Here is a 24,067-nt window from a genome sequence, read left to right on the forward strand (position 1 = left end):
AAATGCCTTAACATAGAGATGTCTCACAGCTCCAGGTTTCCTACTTATATGTGATCAGATACATGTGTATTTTCTTGAGCTGAGTTTGAGCTGGAAGAGTACTCATATTTTCTGCAAGTGTGCGTATATAGTTGATCTTCATTGTTTATAGATTCAGTGTTGTGAATTTGCATCCTTATAATCACTAAATTGACATCTGTGAAACTTTCTTGTCATTTCCAGAGAATGTACTTCACCCTCCAAGTGCCTCCATGTTGAGCTGGCCAGAAGCTTCCAGGACCAGTCTTCTTAGATGAAGATTTTATTCTGTAGGCTCATTGATTACATCAGTGGCCATGGGTAAACTTTCAGGCCCTTTCTCCTTTCAGGAGGTGTAGGTGTGTGAGTCGCTTTCCTCATAGTTGGGGCACAGAAGTCCCCATCTTGAAGCTCTTTGGGGCTTGCAGCCACCAGTCCTCTCATCACACTGAGGATACTTTCATCACCTGAAGAGTCCAAGGCTTTATCTTAGAAAAAAAGGGGACAAACCCTACGTCTATATTTTAGACTCATGCTTTTGTAATCTCTGTTTTCTATGTTGGAGTGTCATGTATCTACTGTGTCAGTGGGGACTTGTTACTCCTTTTGGACTTGACATGCCCCACCCTTATTTTGGGGGATGCCACCCTCCTAATAACATGCCTGTGAGTGCTTTGTGGGGAGTTAGATTTCCAAATGGAGTCTGTTTCCCAGAAGAAAGGGGTTGGGCATCAGTCAGGAACAATTGTTGACTACAGTATCTGGGTAAGGCTTACAGGGTAGGCCTGAGTTGAGTCAGTACACGGGTAAATTGTGGTATTTCTGAGAAAGGAAAGGTCCCGGAGGATTTCTTAGGAAGGAATTCCTTGCTGCTTGTTTTCCATCTACTTTGGCAATAGCTGACTGTTTCAGGACGGATTCCTCTAGCTTTATGGGCCTCAGTCATCTTTGCTGGAGGGAAGCGATGTCAAGAAAGAGTGATGTCAAGGAAAATAAGGGCCCTACTCGCCTGCAGCCTTAGTCTCGCCCACTAAGCCTCCTGCCAGAGACACATAAAAGGCCTTCCTCTTGACTTATGGGGCAAATGTGTCATTCTTACATAATACATAAAACATGTTTCAGATTGCATACTTGTACCACAGGAGTTTGGTTCTTCTTGTTAGTATTGTCTAAAGTTACAACATGTAAAAACTCTTTATCCTACTTTCTAAGCCTGCCAATAGGGAAAAAAATATCTTAAGGAACATTTCCTTTTGGAGCCTGGAGTGTTTTTCCTCTCTAGCTCTGATTTAAAGAGAATATGTAATTTAGACATTTAAATAAGAATAGGGGAAGTGGCCAAACCTTTTTAATAGACTAGTTAAAATACATGAATGTTTCTGTCAGTGAGAACCCATGCAGAGCAGAGTACCCCCGGCTTCCCCCACTGACCCCTGGTAGGGCTTGTTCCTCTCATGATGAGTTGTAATATCTCTTGGGTATCTCTTTTCTCCCCTCCCCCTTCTGACTCTCTCTCCTGCTTCAGAAAGGATATAGAATTATTCATCCAGGACACAGGAGTATTAGACTCCTCCAGTCCTTTTTTTTTTAAATTTAATTTTTCTCCACTTGGGAACACTGCAGCTGATCTCACTCCCTTTATCCTCTAAAGGCTTCAGCCCTCGTTTCAGGCAAACAACTATGTACTTGGCAGTCCTGCTCTGGGCTGTGGCTGTTGGGCTAGTCTAGCAACGGCTGCCTTGAGCAGTCTCTAGACAGTGAACTGAGCGTGTTAAGGCGCTTTCTTTCTCTGCAGCTCAGCAGCAGCCAGCTTGGGCCCACGCTGCTGCTTCTTGCAGACATCTTCATCTCAGTCTGTCACGGTGTCCTGCAGTGCGTCTTTCATTAGTAGTGTCAACCCGTAAGGTGACAGTCCCAAGCTTCTTCAGATTTTACCAAATGCTCCGCTGAGTTTAATACCTCACAGCAAACTTTGAGGGAGGTGACTGGGGCTCTTCCTCAGCTTTAGTTGTTTATTGCAGTCGTACCCGTGGACCCTGGTTACTGATGCTGAGGCAGGAGGACAGCTGCATCCTTGCGTCTTCTTGGACTGTGATCAAGTGTTGGGCACATTCTTGTAGGTAGAGGAGAGGAGAGCACACTTAGATTTTTGTTTCATAGGATTTAAAGTTTCTATTAAGTAAAAGGTCTCTATATCCTTGTAGTTTTTATCAGAAGAAAGTAACTACTGGTAAGCAAAATCACTGTATGTTTAAGTGCACGTATTTATCATTGGTAACGCACAGCTTGGTTATAAAGGTTAAAGGGCGCAATGAGAGTGTCTGATGCTGCCAGGAGAGCAAGCTCAGTCAAGCAAACAGAAGTTCATTCCTGTGGCTGATTTCAGGTTCCTGCACCTTAGGGACAGAAGGGGCTAAACTACTAGGGGGTGCTTCTTACTTAGAAAATGGGATGCCTTCCATTCCTGTCACAGTGGTCATTGTGGCAAAAGCAGTTGCCAGTGACAATAGCTGGTGGCAGTTCCTGAAACCTAAGAAAGGTCTCAACCAAGAGAAAGGAAGAAACAAGGCAAAGGAGAGAAAAATATGAAGGCAAAAGAAGAGAAGAGAAAGTAGCAGACAGTCGTGAAGGAGGTGATTAAAGGACTCTGCCCTCAGGAGTATGGCGTCAGTACCATTTGCTGCTGGTAATTGGGTTTGGTTCTTGCTTATTCATAAGCTGACACTTATGGAGGGAGAGTCAGGATTCCTGACTGAAATACTGTGGAGGACAGGATGTCGTTCCCAGTCTCTCAGACTTAGGGAGTAGTGTCTGCGTGTGTCTCTGAAAAGTACTCAGTTGTTTCTCCATCGTGGTGAATTACTTTATAGTAATGTCCTCTAGTAACTTGAATTGTTTTTATAACCATCTTTGTAAGGCTGTGAGTGCTCCGTCCACCTCGGCTGAGCGAGTAATCAGATCTGATTAGTTACGATATACCAGGCATAAGATGGCCTTGCACGGGGTCCTTTCTGAAGGCCTTAATTGTGAGATATGCCAGGAAAGCCTCCCTGTAACAAGTTCATACACCCGATCACGTGTAAGCAAGTGCCTTGAAGTGTAAGACACAGCTTATTTTTAGGGGTACCCAGAAGACAGGGTGGGGTGCCCATCCTGTAAATATATTTTGTTTTCATAAATATGGATTCTGTTGCTTTGTCATGCATACATAGTCTAGGTGGTGGTGTCTGTTCCTGAAATAATAGGGGCTAGAGACACTGACTAGGCTTTTAAAGCCCTCATTACAGAGACAAGCTGTGGATTCAGTCAAGACCACGTCGGCAAAGACACAGAGAGTCATTTCCCTGTAGCTGAACTCAACCACACCAGAGACTACTGTGTGAATCAGGATTTGCTCGCCCTCGCCCTCACCTCAGGCAAGAAAACTGCTGTAAGTGCAAGGGCAGGTTGTGTCTTCCAGAAAGGCCAAAGGAGAGAGACCAGGAAGAGAGACACCCTTTCTGAACCAAAGCAAAGCAAAGTGAACCAAACCACAACCCCCAAAACAGGTATTCATTGAGTGCCAGGGTTATTATATTTAACACTGTAAATTAGGAAATAAACACCATTTCAGACCCTTAAATGCATACTATTTTCTAAAGAACAAATTTTGGAATCTTTAAAGAACAGAAAATTTAAAAATAGGTAGAGGTGGTTTTTTGTTTTGTTTTGTTTTGTTTTGTTTCTCTTATATCCCATTCAGGCTGGCCTTGAACTTGCTGTGCTGATCCCCCTTCCCCTCCCTTCCAAGTGTTGGGATGCAGTTCCAGTCCTGTGCCATGCTGTGAACTGGGGCAGTAAGAAAAGAATGGCTGTTTTCTCCTTTTGTGGCACAGGCAAGAGATACTGTTAGAAATGTTGCTAAGTGAAGGACAAACTAGTTCTAGCAGGAATGATGAGTCAACATCCTCAGAGACATTCCCTTACAGGTAGTCAGTATCATAGCTGCTGCTGCTGTTCCTTTCCTTTAGGTGCAAAAGAGTATTGAGACTGTCACTTAGGTTCATATTTTAATGGGCTTGGGTAGGTGGGAAAAGTGGAATGTGTCTTTGGCGTGGTGTGAGTGGTCATGTCTCCCACTAGTAACTGGGTTGCTGTGATGCGTGTGGAACTGCACACTGACATGGTGTGATCATGTCTACCCACTGGCCACTCTCTTGTTATATTTCAGGCAGCTTTTCCTGGTCCCCCTTGCCACACCTTTAGCCTGATGTCCAAACACAGTGGCAATCAGGATATGTTTAATGTTTATGTTATGTAAATAAGGATTGGATGTGGCGGGCTAGTTAGAGGCACAATGAGTGCTTCCTCCTTTTTTGCCCTAGCAGTTGACTGTTAACAGACCTTTGAAGAAGTTGTTCTTTTCCCTCAAGATCTTCCCCTCAACTTGGCCAGCGTGATGCTCAGTGTGGACTTGTGACTCTGGCTTTTCAGTTGTGCTATGTGAGAAGATACTGGCTTTGTGACTAGCCTGCGGTGTGCTGCAGTTCTTTAAAATGTACCTATTTTCAATCCTTCAGCTAGGTGTGGTGGTGTGACTACAGCTGCTCCAGGGCCTGAGGCAGGAAGGAGGATTGTGAATTTAAGACTGGCCTGGACTATATAATAAGAGCCTGCCTCAAAATCAAACATGATAGAAGAGAGGGATGGAGGATGGAAGGGAAAAAGAAGAGCGACAGATACCCTTTGATTGGAGTCTTGTGTCCTGCTTAAATTCTTCAGGCACTTTCTCCTGGACTCCTGTCCACACCCAGGAAGATATCTTAGCTTACCATTTTAGTCATGTGCTTTAAGCAGTGAAGGCATGAGTCAGGGAAGGTTACGATAATGATTTTTTGGGAGGGGGTTCCTGCAGCCTTATTTAGAGTCTGAAATGGCACTGTCAGTTTTGCTCCTTGGAGAAATTTGTAACTGAGAGAGTGTTGCATAAGGCTGACATAATTGAGGGTGTAGGGTTCCTTTAGAACACAGCCCCCAAGAGACTGTTCAGTAGAGAATGTAAAGATGCTAAGATGCTAGTGGAACTCTTTGCTGCCAAGTCACAGGGCTGTCCCTTCCAGTTTACCAGTTTGTGTATAGTCTGCTGTGTAGTGATGCTGTTCTTCAGTAACCCTACCCCCTTTTTATGGTCGTAATGTCCTGTTAGCACTTGTGGTTAAGAATAGCTCAAACTAAACTTTCATGTGTGAATGTGTGCTTGTCCGGACTAAAGGTCAGCGGTGTGTGACTAAGGAAATGGTCTGTGTTTTATCTGGTGTTATGAGGTGGTGAGATGGCTATTGTATTGATTGCAGGCTAGGGAGGTAATTGGTAAACATGGGCCTGGGGATAGGAAGAGGTGTCTTAGATAAGAAAAGCAGTGATCAAAGGATCTGTATTTGCTGTTGATCAGCTCTGACTGTGAAGCATCTGAGGCATTTGGGCTGTAAGTTGAGAGATTAGCTGAGAAACACTGACTTAGTACTCAGCCAGTTGCTATGAACTTAGAGCAAGTCAGCCACGTTCCTTGTCTTTAGGGACATAGACTTGCTGAGACTACAGAGGCAATTACTTAAAAACCATGCTGAGGTAAAGGCTTTCTCTTTTAGAATCCTGTTTCAGTATGAAGCACAGACAACAGAGAACACGGGAGAAATGGCAGCAAACTCATTTTAGGTACATGTCTGTACCCAACATGTGATATGCGTCACATTGCCCTGGGGAAGAAGCTGTAGAAATGGAGCAGACAATTGTGCGTCTGTAGTATAGAGGCTGTGTAGATCCCTTACCAGACACAAGATTCCTTAAAAGAAATCCCAATAGCTGTGGCCCAAATCAACTTTTTTAAAAGGCAAAAGTGAAATTTATGCACAAATTCAGAATACATTCCCCTGTGGGAAGATGGCTTCTGCTGCTGCTGTCGTGTCTTGTCTGCTAGGACTACTGTAGGGCAGCATCTATGCAGAGTAAGCAATAACATTCACTTCTGCATGTTCTAGTCACTGAGCGTAGGAGACCAGTGTCTGATGGGGTTGGCTGCTTGGTGAGGGTCCCCTCTTGGTGATCGTGCTCTGATGTGTCTGTTCCCAGCATGGCATTTCCACCTTTGAGACCTAATCTAGCTAGGGACCTTTCAAAACTTCATAGACAAATACCATCATCCCAGGGACTAGGGTTTCAACAGAGAATTTTGGGAGAGATGTAAAATTTTAGTCCACAGCAAATTACCAGATTAGAAATATTCTGCCCACCTCCATCTTCCTTTGTCATGGCTGAGAATTATACCTAGGGTCCTGGACATGTCAGGCAAGTATTCTGCCACTGAGTTACATTACTAGTTTTTCAGACAGGAAAAATGCAAATTAAAAAAAATAGTTGGCAGGTTCATAGGCATGCATTCCATAGCTATACCTTATAACCTACACAGTGTGTATATGTGTGTGTATGTGTGTGTGTTCTTTTGCATTTATCAAATGTTTTATTTTTTTGAAGCCATGATATTTTGCTAGTTGAATATATTCCAACTTGGATTTTTTCAGAGCTTTTGCTTTTGCTAAGTTGCAGGAGAGAATACTGAAGACTCTGGCTTAGCCAAACTATTGTCTCCTATCTTCCCACTTTTTATAGCCATTCACTTTTTTACTGTAAAAGTTACAGTCATGCTTGCCTAGCAAGCGTAAGGCCCTGGGTTCGGTCCCCAGCTCCGAAAAAAAAAGTTACAGTCAGTGAAGGAAACTTAATAAAAACTTAAGTATGGAAAGTAGAAAGAGATGGGTAGACTAACAAAAGGAGGGTTGTGCCTCCCACTGTAATCTCGGAAACGCAACAACATTGATGTGGAACTCACTCTCCCATGGTCTGTATCCTGTGCGTTTGCCCCCAAATTTCCATGTACCCCACTCAGACCCAGCTTCCAGGTCAAAAGCATTCTAGCTGGTCTGCCCCCAAGCCCAGACATTTAAGTATTCATTACCTCAGCGAGTGCATGTGTATCTGTACGTAATGATGTTTGTGCTTGTCTACTTAGGGCTTTTGAAATCTTTGCAGTTTTAGACTAACGGCAAACCCCCAGCCAAACAGAAAAGTATGATTTCCCCTTTTATCTGTGTCCCGTGTTATACAGATGTTCCCTGAAAATAGCAACAGTTTTCTGGGAAAGGTCCTGACAGAGTCTGTTCTCACCCTTTACCCTGGCTCTCCGATTCATGTTTCCTTCTTCCAGTGTGGTCATGTGCTTGCCCGAGCCTGGCTCATGAACCGTGTAGGATATTCGTGGGGTTTTGTTTTTTAAGCCATACACTGTGCACATGATGCAGTATTTAATTTGGAACGAGCTCCAAGTTTAGACACACGTGCTTCTTGTGGTGTTTATCTTGGAGTCCACAAGTAGGAGGAAAGTATTTTTGCATTTTATACATCTGGACACTGTTCATGGTCTTTCTGTGACTTGGGAATTGTGTGTGGGGCAAAATCCAAGGAACAGTATTAAAATAACATGGAGTCATAATGAGGTCCGAGTGCAGCCCCTTGATGAGTATTCTTCTGATCCCAGCAGAGTTTGACTTTGGATGTGGTGAACTTTTTCAGCTGTGTGGTTCACTGGTGGCCTGAGCAGATTGGTGGACTATAAATTACCTGACACCCTCCCGTTCACTTCATGTGCTGCTAGACATGAAGTCTAAAAGTCTTTGACAAATTTGGCTCTTTAAGGGGAATAATTTGACTTGATTTTGTGTGGGGCAAGATAGGCAAAGGGAGCACTGCTCAGTGCTGCTCTGCCTGCTAATCCACTGCACTTTATGAGATCTTTTAGTTTCTCGCCATTGTTCTTCTGCTCCTCCCTCAGTCCATGCATCCAGAACTATAATGATCCCTAGACCATCTCGGGCTGTGGGTGAGGGTTGAGGGCGATGTCAGTGATGGTGGTGTCCATTGTGTCTGCTAACCTTATGATCTCACACAAGAAGTTGTCATTTAAAACAGGGTGAATGTGATGTGGTACAGTGCCACCTTTTGGATGGGGGTCTGCTAGAATGGGGCAGGTGAGAGAGGCATTTAGAATGTTGCTGCTCTGAGGAAGATTGCATAAGGACAGTGTTGCTTCCTTGTCAGCCTGGTTTTCTTTAATTTTCACATTTCTCCTATAATGTAATGGCAGATATAAGCTGGGGAGGCAGGATAAAGCTTCAAGTGGACTTGCCCTTGAGTGAAAGAGGGCGGGCAAGTGTTGTTTTCTGTGCTGTCCATCATTTGGGTGTAAAACTGTTTGGATCTTTACTTTCTATAGAAGGGCTGTTTGCCTTTTTTCTTTCAATGCACTAAAGGGAAGAAAATCTAATAAAGTAACTGAATCTACTGGTTATCATTCCTGCAGAATTTTCAAGTGTGTTTAATAGTGGTCTCTCATATAACTATAAAGAAATAAATAATTGGAGAGGAAAGGTCAAAATTGTGTTGTAGTTTGAGAACCAGAAGAGTCTGGGGATGTTTGAGTGATTGGGTAAATTGCTCAGCTGGGAGCTGTTTCTTTTTGCTGCCTTTTGGGCCTTTCCTTTGGGACACTCCCCCCACCCCCTTACTTTTGTAATGCATTTTGCAACCTTCAGTTAGAAAATAGCCATCAGAATTTAACCGCTAGTAAATAAACACATTCTAGTTCTATGATGGGAATCACTAAGTAGCAGAGAACGGTCTGGCTTCATTTGAAGAGAAAGATTCATGGTAGTCATGGTAGTAACTCCGAGAGTTGACACCAGAATCATGTTTGTTTGGCGTGTTAATGAGTCTAAGAGGAAATGGTGAAATCTGCTGATGACACCAAATTGTTTTGCTTGATCCTAACATGAGGTTTCTGGGAAGCTGCTTTGTAGTATTAGAAATAGTGGAAGGATTGGGCAATTTGGGGCAGACATGCTGAACTCGAAGTGATGGTTTTTGTGGAGCAGCCAGGGTACACCAATGAAGTTGCAGAGCCTTGCCCTCTTGAGGGAACTGCTCTCTCCAGAATGTGAAGACTGGGACAAAGAACATTCTGGTTAGAAGCAACAGTGATGTAAAAATATGGCATTTGAGTGTCTTTTGGACACTCAGGTCAGTCGTAGTATATAGGAGTGGGTGTTATTTCCCTTCAAAACAACCATGGGATATTGTGTGCTTACTTTCTACACATGCTTGCTTTTTTGATGGGCAGGTCTAGCCCTTCCTATAACCTTTTAAGTATTTCCTGTGGTTTGTAGATTATTCTTCATTTTTAAATAGCCGGCTGTCTTTTAGAATCTCAGTGACAGACTTAAAATGTAAACGAGATATAAAGTAGTACAGGGAATCGATTGCCTCCAGGACTAATTCTCAAGGAAATGCCATGAGATATTGCAAGGATGTTTGTACAGCAGTAGTAGAATAAGTTCTTCACTGATACAGCTCACAAATGTGACTCATTGGGCTGTGTACATTACAAAGGCCTGTTAACACACCCACCCTGTGATAGGCTATTGATTCATGGGACTGAAACCAGTGCATTGTACGAGCCAAGAACACATTACCACTGAGCCTTAACCCTGGCTCCACACGTCACACCTCTTTCACACTCCCCTTCTCCCTTTTCAAGCATTATTAGAAGAATCGGGACATTGTATACTACTTAGAGGGTCTCAGTACACTGGTGCCTAGAAACGAAAAAGGTTCTGGGAGTTGAAAACATAAGACAGCACTGTCACAGGCACTGTGGGCTGGCAGGCTGTAGGTATCCTCACATTAGGAAAGGATTTGTGTGGTCGTAAACAACTGAATGAAACACAGGAACAGGAGTCAAGAGGGCTGAGGGGGAGGAGAGCTTTCAGGCTCTGTGGTGGTGCCTTTGTTTTATCTAAGCAGGGAGAAGATGGGGCTGGCTCTACCTCCTGGAGTTGGAATCCCTGGAGTAATTTTGGAAAACCACTACAGAGAGTCAGGTATCTAGAGGGCCAGAAAAGGACTTGTATACAGAACAGGAAGACTTCATTCCTTCCATACTCTTCTGAGATTATTATAAAAAAATTAAAGTTTTCCATTTACCAATTGTATACGTTCCTGTTTCAAAAGCCATAAAGTCCTTTAAATGTTTTAATTTTGTGACACCCTTGTATTTTCACAGTTCTCGGTCTTTAAACACTTCAAATTGAAAAATCAGGAGAACCTTTACCCAAAAGTAGAGGAATTCTTTTGTGAGTAATATCCTGACTAAATAGCCCAAGCCAACCCACCCTCCCCAACACACCCTCCCCTTCCCCCCAACCTCCATGGGTCTAAATGCAAGGCCTCAGACTAGTTCTATCAGATTCATTGGAGGCCACTTGTTAAAAACAAAGATCTCATATTCTAGGGCTGGTGATGTAGCTCAGTGGTAGAGCTCTTGCCTAGCATGTACTAGGTCAGTGTAGAGCTCTTGCCTAGCATGTACTAGGTCAGTGTAGAGCTCTTGCCTAGCATGTACTAGGTCGGTGTAGAGCTCTTGCCTAGCATGTACTAACTAGGTCAGTGTAGAGCTCTTGCCTAGCATGTACTAGGTCAGTGGTAGAGCTCTTGCCTAGCATGTACTAGGTCAGTGTAGAGCTCTTGCCTAGCATGTACTAACTAGGTCAGTGTAGAGCTCTTGCCTAGCGTGTACTAACTAGGTCAGTGTAGAGCTCTTGCCTAGCATGTACTAGGTCAGTGTTCCATCTCAGTATTGCAAAAACTGAAACAAAGAGACAAAACGACACTGAATTAGAGCCGTCAGGGAGTACATTCTCAGCATAAGAGAATACTTGCTGAAAGTTGGTGTCAGCTCCACCCCCGACTCCTAACCGAGGGCACTGGGAAGGTGGAAGGGTGCTGGAGTAACAGAAACACTGTTATTGTGGTTAGAAAGTTTACTCTGAATGTCTGGTCATTCACTAGCTATGTGACTTAACCAAAATATCTAATAACGTCTCAGTAGCTTATATTATTTTCTATAAAATAGATTTTTGGATTTTATTCCTCGGCACTGCAAAGGCAAATCAACAGCAGCAGCAGCAAAGATGCGATTGTTACTGCTATTCCCTTAGCATACAAAGGAGCTCTCTGGTCTCTGATGTGTGTGTGTGTGTGTGTGTGTGTGTGTGTGTGTGTGTGTGTGTGTGTGTTTAATCCTCAGTCCTATTTAATAAGGAGGTGAAAAGAAAAGCCTAAGAATATTATATAAATGTATATGCTGGGGGAAGACAGGTTTCTTTCATTCTTTGGAAGAAGATTTTCAAGTGGCATTCTCAGTATTCTACATGCTCAGTATTCTGTTTTCATTTCTGCAGTGCTCTCTGGCCAAAAGAGCTGTGATAGAGCAGACACAGTAGATGGCGCTTTAGACTTATTTTAGAGGAAATTAGTGTACGGGTGTGGGTGGAAGGAGAGATTGGATAGTAAGCCCTGTGTTAATAAGCCCCCCAAGACTACCTCCATGTTGGCGCCTCTAAGAAGTAACTTTGTTTTGTTTTGTTTTGTTTTTGTTTGTTTTTTGTTTTTTGTTTTGTATAGATCTAGAGTATAACTTCAGTAAAAATCAAAGTCTTAGCTGGTATATTTGTGTGACTTTTGTCACTTGGAAATTATCTCTTGTGCTTCAAGCCATAAGAATATAAAGGAGTTATTTTCTTTTAAGACATTTTCTTATATATGAGGGTTTCCCCTAATTTTCTTTGTTTTTTAATATTTCCATGTCTTCCTAGTTTTTTCTGAACTTTTTTGTTATCTAATAAAAATGTGGTTATAAAGTTAGTTTGAATAACATCAATTACAATGTCATATTTTTTAAATTCAAATTTTCACATTAAATACACATTCAAATAGTATGGGTCACATTTAGGATAATTTAATTTTAACTTTTATTTTATTATGTGAATGGGTGTTTTGCCTGCTTGTATGTGTATGCATTGTGTGCAAGCTTGGTATCTGTAGAGGCCGGAGGAAGGTGCCAGATCCCTGGGAACTGGTGTTACAATGTGGGTCTGGGAATCAAATCCTGGGTCCCCTTGTAGAGCAGCCAGAGCTCTCAATGGCCGAGTCATTTTTCCAGCTCATATATATGCATATATAAAAAAATCTGTGTTTTATGTGGTTGGTCTTGTTTAATCTTTGTAATAACTGTGAGAACCATTGTCCCCATTTCTGGATAAATTGTCTCAGAGATGCTCAATAAATCTCTAAATTCTCATACAGAGAGCTTGAACTGCAGCTGCTGTAGGAGTTTCATCTGTGCACTGAAGTTACAGGTTTTGAGTACACACTATGTGCGAGGCATGCTATATGCTAGGCATACCACAGGGATCAAAACTAACATGGGTATTACCAAAAGGGACCTTGAAATTATTAACTGTTCAATAGAGAGATTTGGAAACTTGATGCCTTGAGAGTGGGTTAAAAAAAAAAAACAAAATAAAACACAGGAGGATGGTCAGTAAAGCGCTTGCTGTGTAGTCAAGGGGACCTTAATTAATGAAATCTGCTGCACTCACATGAGGAGGTCGGTGTAGTAACTTGTGATCATAATCTCAGCTATGGGGAGACTGATACAGGGAAGTCCATGAGCTTTGCTGGCCAGCTAGCCTAGTCAAACTTACCAGGTCTGGGCCAAATGAGAGGCCTTTGTCCTAAAAACCAAAGTGGATCACCTGAGGAGCATCTGATTAACCTATGGCCTCAATATACATGCATGTATACTCATGAGGGAAAGAAGGTCAGATAGATAGATAGATAGATAGATAGATAGATAGATAGATAGATAGATAGATGTTTCAGTCACTAGTTATAGAGTAGGCCAAGGAGCTGCATGTTATTCAAAGAGAAAGATACAATCATATCTACGTTGAATGCATTACTGTATTAATTTTTTTTGGTATACCTCTTTTATCCAAGGGAAAAACAAGACTTTTCTTCTTCTTTTTTTTTTTGGTTCTTTTTTTCGGAGCTGGGGACCGAACCCAGGGCCTTGCGCTTCCTAGATAAGCGCTCTACCACTGAGCTAAATCCCCAGCCCCAAGACTTTTCTTCTTCAACAGTTGAACTATGACTTTCTCCCTGACAGCTGGGCATCAGGGGCTGGGGAAATGGTTCAAGAGAAATTGCTCGGCGTGCAAGCTTGAAGCCCAGGTTCCTATCCCCTAATCCCATGTAAAAACTGGACCTGGTGGTGTGCTCCTGTAACCCCAGTGCTGGGAGGCACACATGCATATGCTACATATACACACAAAATAAAAATGTAAAAGTCAGTAAATAACAATGAGACAAAATAATGTAAAACTGGCTTCTAGATAAGACTTAGGAAGAATGGGTACAATCAAGCTGCACTACAATGTCTGAACTTTCTGCTGATTAAATGACAGTATCCAAAGCAAGGTGGTAGTGGAAATAAGCAAGATTGAATTTTGTATTCTAAAATCATAAAAATGTTTGGATTGTTTCTCTAGTGCCATTTAATGGGACTTTTGGCATCCAGCCAGCCTAGGAGTACCCCATTGGCAGGGACCCCTTTTTTTAATTTTTTGCACATTTGGCATTTTTCTTTCTATTGACTTTTCATGAGTAAGTTCCTATGTATCTTCTCACTGATACCAGAACTTCTAAGGAAATATGGCTGAAGAGAAAATGTAGAACAATCACTTTATGTTTGACCATCCTTTAGGCCTCCTGAAATTACAAAAGTGTTAGATATATTCTTAGAGTGTATTCTAGGAAGAGACCCCATAGCCTTCATGAAATTCTCCTTGGCATTAAAAGGGTAACCATTGTGATATGGCTCTACTAACAGGGTCTTCATGGTTCACTGCTCTAGGGTTGTCTCTTCCTAATACGGACAAAAGTCTCGAGGTTCTGAGTGGAGATGGGATTGGAGGTGCATGTTTGGGGACCCTCCAGTTTTAGGATGTTCTGTTTGCAAGGAAGGACTATCTGTAGTTGGGTCAATGGTGTTTTTTTCTGGAAACAAAATTGAAAGAGAACAATAGGCAAAGGAGAAATAAACACCTGGAAAAGTTAAATCCCAAATCTCTCATTTTTATCACATTAAAACCGTGGGTCAAGGCACCTGATGCCAAGCCTGGCTAACCAAGTCCATTCTCTGGGACTCAGGTAGCCAAAGGAGAGAACCAACTGCCACGAGTTGTTCTCAGATCACCAGGATGGTCACCACTTATGTCTGCATTATTTCGTCTTCGCTTCAGTAGTTAACTTGTTAGACTTTGTCAGTTTGTCTGTCTAAGTTCTTTATTTTGACAGAGTATTTTTGATCAGGGATCTGTTTTGGGGACGATAGCTTGAATTTAGGAGTTGTAAACTCACGTGGACAATGTGGCAAGACATGGTCCTAGACAAACAAACAAGCAAAGAAACCCAGTGACATTTCAATTCTACCCTTGTCACACAGAGTAATAGTGTCAATCAAATAGGGTTTTGGTGAGGAGAAGATGGGACAGGAAGTTCAAATATCTTAAATAACTCTAAATAGTGCCATATCAGGAGTTTTACTGCTTTTTAAGCAGTTAGTGTTGCTGTCGTCGTCATAGTTGTCGTCATCATTATCACTACCACCACATCATCATCACCACCACCACCATCATCATCATCACCCCCATCATCATCACCCATAACATCCACATTGTATATTCCCATGACTGGATGATGTCAAACATACATATTAAAAACTGCCCACAGGTGTAAAGGAAGGGAATGCTCAGTCTGATGAACCTCTTGTTTATTACAGGGTTTTGGATAGAGTTTCTTTTTTTATTTTAATTTTTAAATATTTATTTGATGTGTATGAGTATTTTGCCTGCATGTATATTTGTGCACCATGTGACTGCATTGACCTCAGTGGCCAGAAGGGGCATCAACACCCCCCCCACCCCCCACCCCCACCCCCACACACTGGTCTTAAGAATGCTTGTGAGCTGCCATTTGGGTTCTGGGATTCAAACTTGAATCCTTTGTCCAAGCAACCAGTGCTCTTAACCACTGAGCTGTCTCTCTAGCCCCCTGAAAGGGGTTTCTTATAAGATATGTCACTTTTATTCATGGATGAATGGCAATATAAATGTCTCTTTTGTTGTGATAAACCTCTTAACAATGAAGCTTAGTTAGAAGCTCAGTAAGGACAGGGACATCTCTGTTTTGTGATCATATGTCCTCAGTAGTGTATGACTAAGGAAAGCATTGCGTTAAGTCTTTATTTTCCTCAGTGTTTTTCTTTGGCTTCCTTTTAGCTTAAAAAAAAGTAGTTGATTTTACATCCAACAGTTTTGCTGAAAGTCAAATCAGTAATTTAACCACTAAAATTGATGGTTAAAATAGGATCTTCCTTGGAATGACGTTGTTTTGTTTGAAGCAAATGACTCGGGAGACAAGATTTAATTCAACTTAAGATTATTTGGACTTGTGGTGTTTATGTTCGTATGTTCTCTGTTGTTATAACAGAATACCTGAGATGGAGTAATTTATAAAGGAAATGTATTTTTCCTTTGATTCTGGAGGCTAGAATGCCAGATGCACTGTGCTTGTGTCGTTTGACTTTTGGTGAAGGCTTAGGCAGCTTTAGCTGTCATGGTAGGAAGCAGAAGGACAGCTGTGTTTGTGTGAAGAGAAAATAAAGGGGTTCAGCTTCTGTAGTAACTAACTCAAAATACATCAGTCCATTCACGAGAACACGACTGACATGTTCTAGAACCTCTTACCACACTCTGCTTTCCAACAGTTACACGTTCAGAGGAAAAAGCCTCGACATAAACTCATACACATCAAATTATCGTGTGTGTGTGTGTGTGTGTGTGTGTGTGTGTGTGTGTGTGTGTGTTGAAAAATATGTGGTCTTAAAGACCCCTCCCCTTTTCTTCCTTCCACTCTCATTACCTCCTTTCCTCTCCCCTCTCCTTTCTTCTCTCTTCCCCCCTCCCCCCTCATTTCCTCTCTCTTCCCCTTCTCTCCCCTCTCTCTCTGGGTATTAAATCTAGAACCTTGTATGCACTGGGTAACTGATTTGTCACTGAGCAACACCTCGACCACTATGTTTTCAATAAGGAATTCTTTCAACTCATCCCACCCTTGCTGCCACCCCCTCCAAGCCTCATGAATTTTTACAGTGTTTCCTAAACTGGCCTGGAACCCATGGGCTCAAGTGGTCTTTTTCACATTAGCTTCCCAAGAAGCCAGGGTTACAGGTTTGTGCCACTGCCCCTGGCGAAGAGTGTTTCTCAAGTATTTTATGAGTCTGGTATAGCCATGTGGGTCTGTGTTTCCTGGCACTTGGGAGTCTACTGCAAGAAGATTGTATGAGGCCAGGGTCTCAGGGCAAGTCTGGGCAATATAGTGAGATCTACCTGAAGATAAATAAGTAAATAAATACCTATGAATAAAAAAGGTTTATTTTTATTTCATATGGGTATTTTGCATGTATGTGCATATGTGTTTTATGTGTGTGCCTGGTGCCCTCTAAGGCCAGAAGATGCTGCTGGTTCCTCTGGAACTGGAATTATAGCTGTTTGTGAGCTGTCGTGTAGATGCTGGAACTGAACCTGGGTCTCTGCAAAAGTGGTGAGTGCTCTTAACCAGTGAGATCTTTCCAGCTCCAAATAAACACCCTTGACTCTCACGTCTTAGAAGAAAGTTCTGTGTAGCCTACTTGGATATGTACAACGAGAGAAATCAGCTTGCCATGGCAGAATGCGAATCGAGACGGTCCTGTTTGAAAATGCACATTCAGCTGGCATGGTTTGAGGATTAACCAAGACTGACTTGGGACTTGGAGGCATTTTGAATGTCTCTGGTCATAGAAGTTCCACATTTTCTACAAATATGCAGTGAACTCTGGACATGTGGTGGATGGAGTGAAATGGTGTCTATCTCTAGCAAATGGAGTCAGAGCCTGGAGATACAAACTATAGAATACTTTTAGTATTTTTGTTTTGATAGCGAATTTTCCTACTGTTTATGCAGTTGGAATCATGTGATTTCTAATCTACTGAAATGTAATACCATTCTTTCTGGAGTCGGGCGAGGGTTGTAATAATAGTGCCATCATCGGCTAATCAGAGACTTGGGGCTTTTCTGTTTCCTATGGCAGATAGGTTGGTATTGTAGAATATTAAGTGGTTTATTTATTAAAATAAGAGTATTAATTTTAGCTTTTGATATAGTATCTATTTTCCACTGAGGATTATACCCTCTGATTTCAAGGCTTGGATATGGAGGAATAACAACACAGTTAGAAATGGAAAATTAGAGTCTGTTTGCTCTTGACCCCACGACCCAGCAGTCAGATGAGTAAGGCAGAAGGAGTTCTTCTTTACTATGGGGATATTTTGGGCTTACTTGGATTTGGAACATATTTTAGCAGTGCTCCAGTAACTTCTGTAAATAATGGTTGATGTTGTGCTATCTATACTCCTGTTTTGTGAGGTGAGCTCATGTGGTTTCTGATTTGTTTATAGTTTACCCTGGAGGTTCCTCATTGTCAGGTCTTTCATAGCTTTCTGCTCATTTGTTAAATAGCAACACTTTCCTCTTGTCTTATTAAAGGGATGGAGCTATTTTCTAGCATATGGAAACGTTTTTTGCACCTCGTGTTCTTTTAACCAATGACCCCGTGTGACTTACAAATGTTGTAAAGGCAGTAGCTGTTTCCAAATGCTTTGTGGGTGACTAAACTAATCCTTAGGTACCAAAGAAGATTCCAAGAAGACAAAGAAGGCCGAAATTAAATATAGCCACGCTTTCAAAGAAGCCCAGTTCTTTCCATGTTAATTCCAGATTTAAAAAATAATTTATTGTTTGCATCACACCAGTATTTTCACAAAGGTCTTAAGAGTCCTCATATTAGATGGCCACGTTTTATTCAACCTGTGTGTACAAATTTTTGTTAAGTTTCATTTGTTGAGAAAATGATAACTGGAATTAAACACTCCAAGACTTCTGAAATGTAGTAATATAGTTTGAAGTATCATTGTCGATATTAAATACACAGGAGTGTAATATTTCAAACAGTAATAAGCCTGTGGCTGGAAGAGTGATTGAAGAGTATCTGTAATATTAATGAAGGGACACAGTGAGAGAAGTGATGGTAAGTCTTGTTACACATTCTAAGGATGCACCTGGACAAAGTGAGACCATTTAGAAAGAGCAGCAACATTTTATTGAAATGGAATGTATATCCCGTGGTTTAAGCTTGTTCCTAGACAATGTCTTGACATTTGGCTGTGCCCAAAATTTTCTTTTAAAGGACAGAATGTATGATTGCTGTCCTCAGGGTGGAAAAGTGACATTCAACCCTGTAATGAAGTTAAAGTACAGAGTTCCTCTGAAAAATGGTCAAGCAGGGGAAGTAGCCAAAGAGGAGGATGAGGAAGAAGTGCCTTACTGCTCTGAAACCGAACAGGTCTAGACATAGCGGCATTTCTAATGTTCAGGATGCTGCCTGTAAGATACTGGTGGGAGATTGCCACTCTCTGAGAATTCTAGGAGCAAAGGAAAACGATGACTTCTGAATCAGATGCTCTTTTACAATACTTTTAAGTACACCGGCTGTTTTGTGACTTCAGTGTTTCTATAGCTATTCTCATCCCATCTAGTAAAGAACATTGTCCTGAGTATTACAGAAAGAACAAGATGACTAAGATATGGCATCTATCTTTGGAGAGGACTTGCTCATGGGGGCCGAGACGTTCAGTTGAGTGTGAACTGGACAGCGTGTGAATAAACGTGGATGGTTAAAAGGGAGCCAGATTACGGCAAACAAACCAGCACGAGCTGAGATAGAGCTAAGGTAGAAATGTCAGGCCTTGCCTTGGTGGAGGAAGCTCAGTCCGGAGAGCAGAGCACCCTCTTTGTCTTCTTTCCTTTATTGCTGGTTCCTGGAATTTTGTTTTGTTTTTGTCCCTTGCCCTAAAACCAAGAAGAAAATAAACAGATGGTATATTATTTAAATTTCAGCCACCAATATCTTCACTTGGCTTAGTTGAATATTAACTATTTTTAAAATGTTAAGCATTTGCTGTACATAAGATGATTATGAGCAAGATCTAGTTCCTGCCCTCGGAATGCACATGCACACTCAGTTATGAGAAATTTCACTTACGAAATGTGAATTATATCAGTAAGCTCTGCTTTACATTTCAGTATGTATAAAATATAATCAAGTCAGGTTGTGTATGTTTTATATTTCCACTGAGACTCTAGAGTTAAACTGTTCAATGTGTTCATCACTAACCATGTGTGACTAGTGAATGAAATTACATACTGTGAAGAATTCAGTCGCACTGGTTACATTGCAGGTGTTGAGTAACCGCATGCGACTAGTGATTAGAGAAGTAGCCAGCATAAATATTAGATATTACTAGTTTTGCAGAAATCCCCACAGACAAACAGTGTTCTTGAGGTATATAACATATTTTAATTGTGTCACTCATATAAGTGGCCTGTCATTCATTTATCCCCCAAACTTCAGTAAATAAATGCCTGCTGTGGTAGCTAGTGTTGTCAACTTGGTAGAACCAGAGTCACCCGTGAGATGGGCCGCTGTGGGGCATTATCAGGGTTTTGTTCATTAAGACGGGAAGACTGTGTGCATCACCGCTTCCTGGCTGGCATTCTGGACTTTAAATGGACTGGGCCTCAAACGTGTGCTCATCATTCTTTTCTTCTGAACGTGGATGTGATCTGACCAATGGCTTCAAGGTTCTGTTGCTTTGACTTACCCTTCATGATGAACTGTACTCTTGAATTAAAGCAAAAACAACCCTCTCCTTCTTAAGTTGTTTTCGTCAAGGTCTTTTATCAGAGCAACAGAAGAAGAAACTTAAGACAGAAATTGGGATCAGAACTGGGGTCATTGTTGAACCTGACCATGCTGCTTTTGGAACTGGTTTTCAGGAGGAATGTCAAAGGCTTTGGAACTTGGGGCTAAAAAAGCCCTTGGAGTACTACAAGCAGAGCATGATGGGCCATTTTAACGGAAGCTTGAAGACAAGAATGTGGAGAGAACTGTGTATAGTGGAGGCCTGGGTCATGAGGTTTCAGAGGGAGAACAAGAACACTATCAGAAGCTGTGCTAGGGGCCCTTGGTGTAATATTTGGGGCAAAAATCTGATTCATTCTGCTTGTGTCTTGAGAACTTGAGTGAAGTTGCTTTTGAAGATAATGGGGTAATTTGCTTGGCAGAGAGAATTTTAAGGCCAGTACTAAGAAAGCAGCTGCCATTGTTAAAATGATCAGTACTATTAAAGAAAAATTTTAGTAAATGCACCTTGAGGGTAAAATCCCACTCTTTGATGACTTCATCTTGTAAAGATCCATTTTTATTTTAAAGAAGCAAGCCTAAACTGAAGGATTTCCTTGCTCCTCACAAGCAACTGCCTAGGAAGTTGTTTCACTGGGGTCAGCTCAGAAACCAGTTCATCTGTGATCAAAAGGGCCAGGCTCTATCCACAGCTAGCAGCAAGCTTGGGAAGATGATATATATATATATATATATATATATATATATATATATATATATATATATATATATATTACGGGTTTTGAAGAATGAAGGAATCAAGCTGAAAGGCTAGGCAGTGTGTGTCAGAGTCCTGAGAGGAGGTTGTATGAAGATGTGACGGTGAAGGCTAAGATGTAAAGGAGAACCCAGGATGTTGGAGATGCCAGGACCACTGGATGTCTGCTAGGCAAGCTTCATTTTGCACAAAGGCAGAGGGTTTTTTTGTCCATGATTCTTCATGGTAAGGAATCAAGGCAGCAGCGTCTTGAAGCAGCTTTGGTCATATCAAGCCTGCATATGTCTATATGAAGAACTCAAACAAGCAGTATGTGCTCTAGGCAGCAGAGCCAAAAGGGTGAGGTTTCCTGAGCTCTTTGGAGCACAGCCAATTTCATCATGAGCCCTAGGTGCCAGATAAGGAGCTATGCAGTTTGGTATTTGCCCTGCTGGGTCAAGGTTTTCTTTGGTGTGATTTTTTTTTTTCTTGCTATGCCCTGGTTCTTCCATTTTGGAATAGGAATGTTTACTTTGTGCCTTTATATTTTCACAGTTTGTAACTTGTTTTTGATTTTAAAGGATCTCACAGTTAAGAAAGTTGGAACTGTTAATAACTACGGATTGTCTGTATTATGTTAATGAGCTGCCCACTGTAGGTAACGCCGTTCCTTGGTTGGCATCCTAGACTGTATAATTTGAGAAAGGAAATGGAGTAACATTCATGCATTCCATTTTTTTTCTTTTGTTTTTTTCTGACTAAAGACATAATATGACCAGAACTGCTTCAAGCTGCCCTGCCTTGATTTCCCCACCATGGAGAATCGTGAGCAAAAACCCTTCTCTAAGTTGCTTTTCTTAGGGTATTTTACTTCCGCAGCAGAAAAAGAAGCTAAGACACTTAGCATGTGTGTTACGTTTCGCTAGAGTCGGGCGGAAGATTCCATTCAGTCCCCTGAGAGATTGAGATAAGGGAACAGATGATAAAATAGGATCTGGCAAGCACCAGCATAGAAGGGAAAAGAAAATCTAGAAAGGTTTGAGAAGTACAAAAGCAAAACTCAAAGTCTTGCCCCTAGGGAAAGTTGAGTAAGTGTTGGCTTGGTTACATTTGGCTGGGTGGATTAAGCTGAGGGAGTAGAAAGAATGATTAAAGCAATGTAAAACACCTGGACGTGAAGACGTGGCCTATTGGAGGGACTGAAAGATGTCTATTGTGCCTGGAGCCCAGGCAGTCTCTAATGTCTCTGTGCAAAGTCTTTTTTTATTATGAGGATTTCAAAACCAGAGTCTTTTCTTTTTCAAACGGGATGGGGAGCACCTGCATTCCCAGCCACACGGGAGGCTGTATCAGGAGGATCGCTTGAGCCTTGGCATCGATCAGCTGGCCACAGAGGAAAATACTGTTTCTTCTTAAAAACGAGCATACATCCTTGATGAGAAAGGGCCTGGCTCTTCCACTATTGGAGAAGCTGCTTTATTATTTCTTATGTTTTATTTATTTGTGTGTTTATGTATGTGGCTGTGTGCATGCCATGATGATGTGTGCAAGTTAGAGGTCAACTTGGAGTCTGTTCTCTCCTTCCACTATGTGAGTCCCAGAGACTACACTCAGGTCATCAGGCTTGGTGGCAGGGGCCCTTATGTGCTGAGCCAATCTGATTGCCCTTGGGTTTTTTTTTTTCCTTAACATTTACCTTATATTTGTAGATCCCATAAGGAAAGTCTAGAAAAAAGCGAAAAAGACAAAAGCTAGTTGGGTAGAGAAATGACTCCAAGTTTAAGAGGACTGGAGTTTGGTTCTCAGCTTCCAAACAAGATGGCTGTCAACCACTTGTAACTCCAGCTCCAGAAGATTCAATGCCCTAGAATCTGCAGGCACCTGTGTGCTGTGTTTGTATGTGTGCATGTATGTATGTGTGTGTTAAATCATATTTAGAATAATTTTAAAGGTCTATATGCCAGGCACTTTATTATATTTATTTTTTTCATAAGAAAGGTTAAGCTTTGTTGGTTATACTTCGTGGACTATTTGCTGTCCCTTCCCAGTTACTGTGAATAGTCACTTAGAAGTTTCAATGTGTCACCTTTATTCCAGCTTCTGTGGATTTCAAGTAAAATTAGAATTGATTTTTTTTTAGAAGAGTGACTATGATCTTACCCAGAAGTAATAAATTTATTTCTCGATCTCCCATCTGCCTCTGTGCATATGTGAATAGTTGTCTGGGATGAGTCAATCAATGTTGGATGTTTTCAGTGATGAAGGTTTAGATGATTTGCTGCATTTTGGGGGACTTTTGTATATTGTTTGAGTATTTGTAATAAGGGCATTTTAATAAAAATGTTATAGTGATTTACCATGGTGAAAAATGAATTTGTATGTGTATAGTTTTATACCTCCATTTCTTTTCAAATTGACCACAACTTTCCTTTCTCTGTCATTTTTATTGGCAGCGTAGTATTTTATGGGTGTGAAGTATTTCTTCCAGTCTTCTAAGTGGTAGCATCTTTCTCCTAAATAAATCAAATTATAACTCTTGAGGAAGCACCTCCTATAGAATACAGTCAAAACCTATGCATATTAGAGAATTTTAACCAGGTTTTGGTCAGTTTCACCCCCCCCCCTTTTTTTTCTTGTGGGCTAGTCATTGAACCAAGACTCTTTGGCATGTTAAGTCAGTGCACTACCAATGAGCTAAACTCCAGTGATTAGCATCAATATTTTAAAGTTAAAGGAGTCTTTGAAAACCACAGTCCTTTTCTAACATTAAGTTCTTAACTAACATCCTACAGCCAACTGGAGTGAATGAAATTGAGCCTAGATCTTCTGACTTCCTATGTTTTTGTTTCCCCAAAGGTAAACATAAATGCTTTTCTTTTAAATACAGAGGGGGGTTAGAGAGATGGATTGGTTGATTAAAAAGCACTTGCCGAGTCAGTAAACCTGACAACCCGAGTTTGGATTCCCAGAACCCACATAAAATCTAGATGTGGTAGGACACATCTGTAATCCCATGGCTCCCACAGCAAGATGGGAGTCAGATGGAAGAATTTCCTGGGAGCTTGTGGGCCACTAGTCTGGTGTGCAAGACACAGAGGTAGAAACAAGAGTGACCCTGCCTCAGAATAACATGGATGGCCAAGAACGGACTGCAGAGTTGTTCGACTTCTACATGCCTGTCATTGTGCATGTGTGCACGCAGAGACACACACACATAAATGAGCAAATAGAAAACTAAGAGGCAGGCAGAGAAGACGAGAGCCTTAGAGTAACCCGGTTCACTTGCTTAATGCCATATCAAGGAATGCACTTAATTTATAAGCATTTCTTCATCACAAAGAGATTAGCTGTTTAGCCATTCTTGAACCTTCTTCAAGCACCAGAAACAAGACAGGAAAGTTAATGGGATTCTGATGAGAAGGAAAACAATTACTTGTTAAAAAAAAAAAAAGAAAAAGAAGAAGGAATTTACTGTTGTTACTGAGATTAAATAAAACAGAAGTTTCAGTTGGCAGAGGGTT

At 41.5% G+C, this 24,067-nt stretch overlaps 1 protein-coding gene across 12 annotated transcripts in view; it reads left to right on the top strand.

Moving 5' to 3' along the window:
- Positions 1-24,067, top strand: part of Rad51b (RAD51 paralog B) — a 544,534-nt gene that overhangs the window by 60,294 nt on the left and 460,173 nt on the right. For 2 of the 12 annotated variants that reach the window (XM_039113283.2, XM_063262317.1), the window contains one exon: positions 223-17,313. The exons of the other annotated variants lie outside the window; for them this stretch is intronic. In XM_039113283.2, coding sequence (XP_038969211.1) covers positions 223-258 — 36 coding nt within the window. In that variant the 3' untranslated portion in view covers positions 259-17,313. Of the gene's footprint in view, positions 1-222; positions 17,314-24,067 lie in introns of those variants that run through there. 12 annotated transcript variants of the gene reach the window in all.

The sequence above is a fragment of the Rattus norvegicus genome, chromosome 6 (assembly GCF_036323735.1).
Source record: "Rattus norvegicus strain BN/NHsdMcwi chromosome 6, GRCr8, whole genome shotgun sequence".
NCBI lineage: Eukaryota > Metazoa > Chordata > Mammalia > Rodentia > Muridae > Rattus > Rattus norvegicus.